The 11696-nt window shown below is 40.1% G+C and overlaps 1 protein-coding gene across 5 annotated transcripts in view; it reads right to left on the reverse strand.

The window, feature by feature from the left end:
- Nucleotides 1-10113, reverse strand: part of Shal (Potassium voltage-gated channel protein Shal) — a 270375-nt gene extending 260262 nt beyond the window's left edge. For 4 of the 5 annotated variants that reach the window (XM_069836762.1, XM_069836760.1, XM_069836758.1 and 1 more), the window contains exon 1: nt 8808-10104. In XM_069836762.1, coding sequence (XP_069692863.1) covers nt 8808-9922 — 1115 coding nt within the window. In that variant the 5' untranslated portion in view covers nt 9923-10104. Of the gene's footprint in view, nt 1-8807 lie in introns of all 5 variants that reach the window. The other variant, XM_069836761.1, reaches the window with a different exon arrangement.
- Between the last annotated feature and the right edge of the window lie 1583 nt (nt 10114-11696).

The raw sequence follows: 11696 nt of genomic DNA on the forward strand, positions 1-11696 counted from the left end.
TCACACTATCACAGTTATTTGACAAAGAATATTATGATAACATATTTTATCAAAGATCTTTGATAAAAGATAGGATTTGGGGTATATTACACTACATAACATTTTTATAAAAAGATTTGATCAAACATAACCTAAAATTAGGAACAAATCTCTCCTAACACTTGTTCCGCAATAATGAACATGTGTTCCGTGAATCTGTCGATACTGATATTTGCGCCTTAAGTTTATGATGTTTATACTAATATTTACGCGTTAAGTTTATAACATCATGAATATAGAACAGTATTATGCTTGTTTAGCTACAATTAGTTCAATTATTATAATAAGCATGTTACTGAAAAAGAAACGCCTTTGGGTTAAACTCCGGATTACAATACAAATATGTGGTCAGGGGTTAAACCATGGATTGCAAGACGTGATAAGAGAGGTATACATCAGAAATTATTGAAAGAGCTACAATGAAACGACTTGAAAAGTTATACAAATTATTATAAAATATTACTTAAAAATGGCTTTTAACGAACCCGCAAGTTCATTGCAGCCCTCAGATAACTCCACCATCGGACCCTATCATGTGCAAGATTAATCCAGTCTCTATCAGCATATCCCACCTCCCTCAAATCCATTTTAATATTATCCTCCCATCTACGTCTCGGCCTCCCCAAAGGTCTTTTTCCCTCCGCCCTCCCAACTAACGCTCTATATGCATTTCTGGATTCGCCCATATAATATTAATATTATATTATAAAATTATTTATTTACAACATTTCATTTCCTTCAAACTCCGACATCACAATTTTTGTAGCAGCAACAGTCCAGTTACATTTGCGTTCCGCCATATTTGTTTCAAGATATAGAAATCTTTTATTAAAGATAACAAGCTGCACTTATATTTTATAACAGATCTTTTATCAAAGGAACTTTTATAAAAGAAAATTCATTACACTGTCATATATTGTATAATATATATTTTATAGTGTTTTAATCAGTGTTCGACAAGAGTGGAAAATAATTAAATTTTGTAATGTGTCCGGTATGCTCATGCCACACGCCAAGCGAAAGCACAACGAATGCGGAAAGTAGGAAAGCAGTAGAATGCAATCAACTGGTGGGATGAGGTCAGTGCAGTGCTGAGACGAGTGGTGAGGAGTGCGGTGGGTAAGTTGGGCTGCGAAGCACATTGCGATGGGCTAGGAAGCGGCCGCGTCAAGCAGTGTTGGTCTTGGTTGGGCTGGACTGCTTACGCATCAGGACTGGCAGTGCTGAGCGGTGGGCCAGCCTGCAGGACTCTGGTGAGAATATCCTATGTGGAGGAAATGGTTCAAGTTCTCTATTTGAAGAGAAAAGGTCTTAAGGTTTGCAAAGAAACTGTAAGAACAGTGATCAACTTCCGGATTTTCAGCAAGAAACTGCAGTGTCTAAAATTAGCCTAGCTCTTACACAGTGAGACCATGTATAAAGCTTTCCTAAGAAATGAGGTACGTATATAAATTTCATTCTAGTGAGTACTTTGTTGTAAATTGTATTATGTTACTGAAAACAGCATTTTCCCTTCGAAAAGGTGGTATTGTGAGACAAGCAGCTAATTCCCGGACGGTAGATTGAACTAGAAGGTCAATTTTGGCCGCCCCTATCTCCTGACTTATCTGCAAATGATTTCTTTTTGTGGGGTCGCATTAAAAATCGTCCACCAGGTGCGCTAAGAAAACAAGTGAAGATATGAAAGAAAGAATAAGAGCAGTCTGTGGATCTCTCAGCAGTCCTGAAGTCTTCCGAGCAGCCCAGGACGTAAGAAAGAGATCACAGCATTGTTTAGCACAGGGTGGTGGACATTTTCAGCACTTATGAATAATGTGTGAGAATGAGTGTTCCCAATATCACAATAACTGAGATCCGATATTTACTTTTTTTGTTTTCCTTGAATGTAAATAAAAAAATGAGTTACAAAAAAGTTTTAGTGAAAGTTGTTTTTTCTTAAAAGTCCTACCCAAAGATACCTTACATAACCTAGGTTCTCATTCGAAAATTAAAATTTGACACCGGTTGCCTCTACCTCCGGTTTGTCCCAGAAAATGAACTACCACCAATCCATTCTTTGTATAGGTATTGGTAACTTTTTTTCTACGAACACAGTGTCATGTATTTTTCGAGAAAAATGAGTGATACGGGTACTATGAAGCAGCCTGTACATAATGATATACACAGGTATATCAATCATTAGTCAAAACATTGTTCACAGGTATATACAATATAGGCCTACTGTACTTGCACTATGTTACATAAGAGACACGAAAGTCCGCTCCTTTCCAGAGTCGTGACTTGTGTTAAATGTGACCAAACACTGTTCAAGTTCCAGTTCATTGGTGTGCAGTGGGAGAGAACGCTTACGATCACTCACGCGCCGCACAGTGATCCTTTTTCGCTATCTGGCGCGCAAAATACAACAATTGAGTATCACATATTTTCATGTTTTATGAAGTTTTTAATTACTATAATATCCAAGGATACCAGATTTGTTATAGTTATGCTTATTTGTGCAGCCCTTGTGTTGTAAAAGAAGTGTTTCTTATCGCGTCCCGGCCTGAAGCCAAGCTCATGTCATAATTTATGTTCGACAACTGTGCTTGAAAGGACGTGTTTTTTTCCGACGACTTTCATCTGTTACTGGTGGATATGGGAGACCAAAGTATGTGCCATGTTTGTGATATTTTAAAAATCCCACTCAACGTACTACTTTAAAGTGAAATTTGCTTGAAAATTGAGAAGTTATTGCTATTTTAACTTCTAGTTTTGAATATTTTTACACCCGGAAATCTAAAATTGTCAACGATTGGTCAAAATATTTTCAGAAAACTAAAGCTAATACCTCATTATTTCTCCTTTATAAAAACTAGCTGCTACATTTTGCTACTTTGCCTCTTTTTCAGGTTTTAGTACTCTCAGAAGAGGTATCGCGAACGATCTTTTTCATGTTTGGCGCCATACAGATGACAAAGCAGAAAGAAGTGATGAACTATTTAACTGTTTACTGTAAAATAATGATTTGAAAACTTACAGATAATCCATTTTTAAGATACTGTTAAGATTGTTAATTTTCCTTGCTTGTCACCGAAAACCGAGTAAATTCCAGACACAAAAAGAAGTGGCTTGAGATAAATTTATTTTATATGAACAAAATATAGAACAAGTTCCCATAATAGGCTTGTCATCTAATGCTGAATATGCTTTTGGTGTCGTCAGATCGTGTAATAAGCAGTCTCACAAAGAAAGAGCGAAAGAGAAGTGGACCTGTACATAATATTCTTTGTTTATCAAGACCCCGCGCTCGCTTCAGGAACGTAATCTGAAGCTTACAGCAGCACTGAGAACTAAATATTATTGAAAACACTTTTAACACTGAATTACATTAAAGGAAAAATTAGTAGTGACAACTGTTCATTATTAGTGCACGTCATGTCATCTTCCCCATTATTTTATACTTGTAACATTTTCCTCACAATTTACAGTACAATAAAAAATTATCTAATAATAGAAAACACTGAAGTGATAAATGTGTAGTACATCCCTCAAAATGAATGTTTGATTACAATACCACCCTCCTTAGAAGGACCACATAAGTAGCACGTAGCTGCAGGAATGGCACGCTCCTCACTGCAACTGTAGAGGTGTAATTATTACTGTGAAAATATAAATATAGAGAACATGTAGGAATACACTCACGTGTATCTAGTTTTAATGTATTACATGTTTTGTTAAAATTTGAGGCACCCACTACTTTCTGTACGGAAAGAAAATGTACTTACTGATTGTAGTGAAATATCTTATTTGATTAACATAAAGGAAACCATGTAGTGTTTTTATTGAAATATTATGTCAAGTGTGAAGTTAAGAGTGCAATGAAAATAAAAATTATAATGTAACTGATTTCTTCCATGTATTTTGCTTATATATTTCATACAGGCAGTGATGAAGACCTGAAGTCCTACAGTGTTATTACCTATAGAATACCTATATGTCTGTGATTGAGTTAATATTAAGCATAAATTGAATTCGAATCATGTCGATATGGATACGGAAAATGCTTAACATATGTACAAATTGTTATTTTAATATACTGAATCGAATTTTGCGCGGCCAGATAGCGTGAAAGGATCACTGTGCGCCGTGCTGATTATTTTGTGGAGTGTACACATGTGATCATTATTCAATTTTAGCTTGCAGAGTGGTTATGTACGGTAATTATGTGTTCAATTCGGGTCGTTCAGTAAATCGTTCCAGTTTGATAAAGTTCTAAGCCGTAAAACGATCCAGGCCTTGAGAATATACTTCGCGAGAAAGAAGTGTTACAGAGAAGAAACGCAGAAGACAACGTACTGTGTTCACTGATGAAAATTTGGATGCAATTGGACAACACTTGGAAAATTTCCCAAAATATCCCTTCTTTCTCATGTACACTTAGCGGCAAAAAGAATGGGCCGACACTTGGTCGATAGAAATGCTAAGTTCTATCGCGCGGTTCACTCGTGTAAACGTAACCCACTGCAAGGCATTGCTGTGGTGTCTCTTCATTGAAAGTCACCCGTCTATAATGTATTAAACCTTACGAGCAGTGTGTGGCCCAGTGGTAATAAGTCTGACATCCGTACCAGAGGTTGTGAGTTCGCCTCCTGGTATAGTAAAATGATTTTTTTATTATTTTAACTTTTACTTAATTTATTACTTTAAATGTGAAATGGCATTTGTTAAAAACTTCGTTATGCCTGCCTTGTAAAAATATTATTGCCCATCACCTGTGGGCTATTAATAGGTGAGACCTGGTCTGTATAAACAAAAAATACTTGTTTCACATCCTAAAAAGCGGACGCATATCAAACACAAATAAATAATTAAATTAACAAAAACAAACTTTTTTTTAATATGTTAACAAAACAAGGCTGTGGTGGGGACTAGTACTTCGTCTACAAACCACCTGCGTCAACAACTGCCCTCATTCTGTGCGGCATGGAGTCCACAAGATTATGGAACAGGTCTAAATTCTTGGCCATCTCCTTCCACGCATCTAGAACTCTGTCCCACAATTCCTCTCAGGTGTCCGAACGGGTGGTTGTTCTTCCCAATTAGAGCGTAGGATCCTTTTGACTGCAGCCCACAAATTTTGAAACTGATTCATATCTGGTGAATTTGGAGGCCAGTCGACTTGGTCGACATCACGCCTCCATGTAAACCATCTTTGAATCCGGTTGGCGGTGTGTATCGGATGATTATCCCGCTGGAAGAAAAGTGTTCCTTCTGGATATCGTTTTCGGGCGGAAGGGATCATTACATTTGCCAAAATGTGTTCGTAGACTTCTGCCGTAAACAGACCTTGGATGCGTTCCAGAAGTTCTGCCCCATCGTATGACATCCACCCCCAACACGCGACCCTCACGCGAAGCGTATCGGTGGTCATTCATACAATAAACTAGGGCAGTACTATCGTTGCTATTGGAGACAATTACCTGGTCGGAGAAAATGACATTTTTCCAATCGAAGTCCTGTCGGAGAGTAGCATACGCAGAATAACCTATGCGAACCAGGGCAATGAGTTATTGTTTCTGTGCCATCTTCAAGCGTAATGACGAGACAGAACGTTGTATTAACAGATAGCAGCATTGCTTGAAAGAGAGAGGGAGGTTTATTATTTATTAGAGTTTGGGCATATTCTAAGAGATATCCCCACATAATTATAGCTTTGCGAGACACATATGATGGCAAATTTGTAATAAAAAAAAAAGAAGATTGGGGGAGATTTGAACCTTGAGCTACCACTACTAACTTGTTCAATATACCAATGCCGGAACAACTTACGCTACTGTAACTGTTTATATCGGTTCGGCATATTACTTGGTTTTCCTGTTCATATTCGCTCCGATTGATTTTGTATTTATCAATTTTATTATTATTTCACTCTTCAAGGGCCCTGATGTATTTAGAATCACACCGCCATTCGATTTTATTACATATTTTAGCCTCTTGAAATACAGCAAATTTAAATGTTTTAATTATGTGTTACCTAGTGAACTACGGCGTTGACGAGACGAGCATGCGCAATGTATGTCTTTGGAACTTAGAAATTGTCGGCCGGCCCATTCTTTTTGCCGCTAAGTGTACCTTAAATTCTTTGCATATCTTCTGCTAAATATGGTGAATAATGTTAATGGTGTGTGATGTGTCGATATATCGAAAAATGCGCTGCGTATCACCGATAAAACAGCCCTCTGAGTAACCGGAGCTTTCGAGCGACTCGATCGAGAGTCAGATTGCCCGTTTCCGATTTTTTTTACAATATATTTACCCAGTATTATTTCTTTATCATACAAGTAAAAATATATTATAAAATTTATATTTATCTATTCATATGTGTAACGATATAGCTTTCTGTCTGTATAAGTTAATGTAATCTGCTGATATTAAATTCTGAACAGAAAGATAGTTGAAAGAAAACTGCTGTGACATGTTAAAATCTTGAATATAAGTAAAATTTAATAGATATTAATTTATTACCATTATCGACTTCATAAAATTTCATAATCAAATCGGTACGGTATCAGTTCTCTAGTATGATAACATGTCAGAATATTCGACGTTGGTAATTGAACTCTGATCCTCTGAAATACCAAGCTGCCAATATTAAATAATGCAATATTCAGTATAGAATTTAAAAAAAAAACATTCCATATTTGTAATTATTTCAAATTTCAAGCCTTTTCACATCCTTAACGAAATGTATGAAGTGATTTAGACTCTTTCACTGGAATAATTTACATTTTACCTTACTTGGAATCAGAGATTCTTTTTGAAAGCTTAGTCGAAATGATTAATAAGTAATGCATAAAACATAGTTAATCCACAGCGCCTTCTGCCATGACTGCACATCAAAATCTGGAAGTACTTGTAAATCAGCACTTTGTGTTTTACATCGCAATGCCACGAGACCTGGACGTGAATGCATGAAATAGAGCCATATGGGTCACAACTAAGAGCACTATGAGCTTTAGAGTTTCGTGGAAACTTAGTATGGACTAATGCTGGTAACGATAAAAAGAAAATTAACATCGGTCGGGTCTGTCCAGGCAGAACGATATCCAGTCAGTAGACGAATCTTTGACATCAGCAACGATATGTCCCCGAAATGAAAATCCAGGCAGTACGTTCTCCGAAACGGGGAAGTTACAGTAATCTATATTTCAACATCCGTTAGGAATCACGTCACACATACATTACCGGTATATGGGATTCGCGGTAACAGACACTCGCGGTCGTGGTATGGGGAATGAGCAGGGCAGAAAATAAGACTTCTTGTTGTCATGGAGCACAGAGATGGATGGCACGATTCTTCAGCTGCAGACTGAATACATGCAGCCCAGTCAGCTGTCGGATGTCACTTAAAGGGAGAGTTGTTCTTTCTGGACAAGATGGCTGTGGTCTGATTCTCCCCGATTACTTAGTTTCTACTTTTTGCCATCTCATTCCACCACGCTCATAATGTTTGACCACTATATTCTAATTGTTGACCAATGCGAACTGAGAGTGAGAGGGGAACCAAGCGCTATGTAAAAATGACCATCTTCCACTCTGTCCAGAAATATCGGGAACCGACCAGAGGGATTTCAATGTGAAGCTATCAACTGGCACTGAATTAGGTTGTGGAAATGGGATGCTCATTGTTACGTGGTCATTTAGCATCGCAGAATAAGCTTACTGGAATAATAAACCAAGTTATGACGTTAAGTGATAATTATTACGGGATGCGTGTAGTCGATGTCAATATCTCGCTATGTAATTATGAAAAAGTAATCTGATCTTACGGAAAGTGTGTAGGCAACGACAATATATTAAAACGTAAAATTATGAGAAATAGGTGGTATCCTGTAAAGTGAATACGCCGAGTAGCTGATACAATAATATGTAACTTTATTGGAAGGCGCTGTACTGTAACTACACAGAATTATGGTACGTAACGTTGAAATTAATATGTAGACGAAGTGTTTAAAGGGACAGAAGTTGACGTTACGAGGAAAGGATAATAAATATACACATTTCGACAAGCATAAGATAGGAGTTGCACTGGGAGTTGTGTCACGTAGTGAAGTATGAGAGTAATTTCATGGCAGTAATCGTATTCTTGCAGGTATTTGTTTTTTTTTTCTTTCTCGATGACGAGCTTTTAAATTACGAATTAAAAAAACTGCCTATTGCGAGATTTGAGTATAATTCGTGTTGGACATGCGGGGAGCACGTTCCGTCTGGCTGGAAGCTGAACAGTTGTCGATGTTGTAAATTCGAACATCGATTCTTACTGGAACAAAGACTTGGCAATTGTGTTACATGGAACCATTCAAACCTAGCGGGCAAATCAGACTACCCGAATTGTTATTACTTTAGTTCACAGTAAACTAAAGCGTCAAATGCATATAACTAGAGAAAATACGACAATCGTGTTGCTTGCTGCGTTACAAAACGTGCCATTACGCTATATAACGTTAAGTAAAACAAAACCTTTAACGACCTCACAAATAAGTTATGATAAACAAACATATATTCCATGCTCATACAGATTGCAAAGACCGTCGGGAATGACGAAGCCCGGTCACACGACCTCTCAACACCCACGGCCCCAATCCAGGTATTTTCCGGGAAATTAAGCTCTAGGAGTGATTACGTAGTGACCCCGGCCGTGAGCCGTGTATAATACTGCCGTGCGGCAAGTGCCCTGGACCCACAGTCGGAGCCAATTTACTTGTACAGGCTTGGTGGATGCAACTTACCCCAGTGTCGTCATCGTCACGATAGTGTACCAGAAAGCGGCTGGAATGGAAGTGAAGTTGGTCTCCTCCACGTTCTTCTCGGCGTAGAACATGACGGTAGCGAAGATGATGATGGCCATGGCGAGCGAGAAGACGAGGAAGCCGAGCTCGGAGGCGCAGGACTTGAGAGTGTAGCCCAGAATCCGCAGGCCCTGGGAGTGTCTCGAGAACTTGAAGATTCGGAACACGCGGAACACCCTGAGCGTGACGAAGGCGCCGGACACGTCGTCGTTATCGGTGATGCCGAGCCCGATGTAGTAGGGCAAGATGGCGACCACGTCGATGATGCTCATGACACTGCGGACGAACTTGCAGCGGTCGGGGGCGGCGAAGAGTCGAAGAAGATACTCGGCCGTGAAGATCATGACGCAGGCCGTGTCCAAGCAGAAGAACACGATCTTGTAGCGCTCGCCGCACGGCAGCGTGCCCGCCCTGCCCGGCCGGTGGCCGCAGGGCACGGTCTCCACCACGTTGGCCATCACGGACACGGCGATGAAGAAGCCCGTCACGTAGTAGAAGACTAACGCCGCCGTGGACGTGTGCGGGTTCTCGAAGGCCCTCCACATCTTCTGCCGGATGTTGGTCAGCTGCTGCAGGTTCTGGTCGCCGTTCTCGGAGAGCTTGTCGTCCATGAGGCGCTCCGCGTTCTCTCGCTTCCGGTCGCGGTAGTCCTCATAGCAGCAGTCGCCGATCACGTCGGGGAGGATGCCGAAGAATGCCAGTTCCTCGTCGTAGCTCGTCAAGCACTCGTGCTTGGGGTAGTGCAGCTTGCCCGTGCGGTAGTAGTTGAGGATGTGGCGGAAGATGTCGGGGTCCCGATCGAAGAAGTATTCCTTGCACTCCTCGTCGTAGAAGAACTCCCGCTCGTTGGAGCCCAGCAGGGTGTCCGGGTATTTCTCCAGGGTGTTCCGCCATGTCTCGAAACGTCGTCCCGAAACGTTGATGAGGAGCTTTTCGTCGTCCGCTTTCCGCCGATCTTTGGGAATCGGGGGTGGTGGCAGCGGGTGGGTGGCGATGGGGACCCAGCCGATGGCCGCCGCCCGGGCGAAGGGCAGCCAAGCGGCGACCGAGGCCATGCTGTGTGGTGGAATGTTCTGGGGGACAGGGACTGGCTAGCTCACCGGGTCCCGAGCGCCTCTCTCGACGTCACTCACCAACACCATGGGGCCATGTCGCGTCGCAGAACACTGCTGTGGTGCGCTATTTCGGTCGCGCGGCCATCTTGATGCCACCCTCACGCTCGTTCGCTTGCTGTCTGCCAACTAAATTGATTTTTACCCGCGAGGCAGCTCTCGCGCCCGGCAGAGCCACCTAGCGAGCCGGTCCGTCACTGCGAGTTGCCAAGGCGACCGTGACGTCACACTCTCGCCAGCGACCAGTGTCATAAGACGATCGCTCATCTTGATTTCGGTCGGACGAACAATACCGATGTCAATAAGTTCCGTTGTATTTATTTACTTACTTTTCTGTGCGTGCAATGTGCCTATCGCGAGTCTCCCATGTGACAGTGCAGTGATTTATCTCGATTGAATAGGTTATGTAGCTTTGTTTTGCTTTCGTAACCGAATGGCTAAATGACCCGAGCTCACAGGTTTTTCTCATTATGTCTACCGAAATGTAAACCATACCTATGAAGATTGTCTGAAAATTGGGAGAAAGAATAAACAATAAATATTTCAAAACTGGTTTACCGTGAGCCGAATTGTTACTTAGATATTGCGTTATAATGCTTCGTAACGAGAAAGAACAAACAAACAAACAAACAGAGCGTCGAGATGAGAGACAACCCGCGATCTACGCAAATTGAACTTCGAAGCAGAGACAAAACTGCATCTCAGAAAGCAATTTTCCGTTAAGTCAGTACCATTCCAGTAATATTCTCATTAATGAACGAAGGAAATGCTATGGAATTAAATAAAATTACTCTGTATTCTTGTTCCCGGTTCCATTAGCTCATCTCACAGCTAAACGTTTCCAATAGCCTTATAATTTACAATTTGAAGTGGGATTGGAAAAACATGGAAATATTCCAAACACATAAACACGCTCGCACACGCACATACATATCAATCAAGGATTGCAAAAAGGTCCAGAAAACCTACTTTTGAGGAAACTGAAAAAAAGTGTTTAGCATTTTCTGGGTCACATTAAAATAACTTAGTTGTTATTTCTTTAAAAGTATACATATATGCTCACTGATTAAACATTAAAAGAAATTCACTTGTAGTTCGTGTGTTATTAATTTTTAAATCTGTTGGACCCCGTAATTGCTTAGGTGGTGGCTGTGAGTACCCCAGCCATGGTAAGAAAAGAAGCCTGCGCCAGGTGGATGTGCGGAGATATATATTTTTTTTGTTTTCATTGCTTATTATGCTGCCTGCTTCCCTAATTTTGAAGAAAACCTAGTTAAACAAATAAAAGTACTCGATTATATACTGTAAATTAAAAAATCAGTTTGATTATCTGAGTACTACGATACAAGTTTGTAAGTTGGGGTAAGTGCAATCCCCACCTCAACAGTTACGTGACTAGAAAAATACCTCACCATTTACGGGTTAAGTATTTTCTGCAATCAATAGACATTAACACTTTTAACTGGTTAGTTAATTAATTATGTTAGTAAAAGTATATGAAATATGCAATAAGTATATTCAAATATGTTCTTTAACATTACATATATTTTAACATAGTTTTTTAACATTTTTAAAACAGTTCAATCGACAATAAAAAATTACTTGATTCACCAACGGTCTTAGCAGACAGTTTTACGTGCGTAGTTCATATGTTCTAGCCCCTTTGATTTAGCAACTTTTATCTTATTTCTTTTATATTCAAATGGATTAGCAATGC

This window comes from Periplaneta americana, chromosome 10 (assembly GCF_040183065.1).
Source record: "Periplaneta americana isolate PAMFEO1 chromosome 10, P.americana_PAMFEO1_priV1, whole genome shotgun sequence".
In the NCBI taxonomy this organism is placed as follows: domain Eukaryota; kingdom Metazoa; phylum Arthropoda; class Insecta; order Blattodea; family Blattidae; genus Periplaneta; species Periplaneta americana.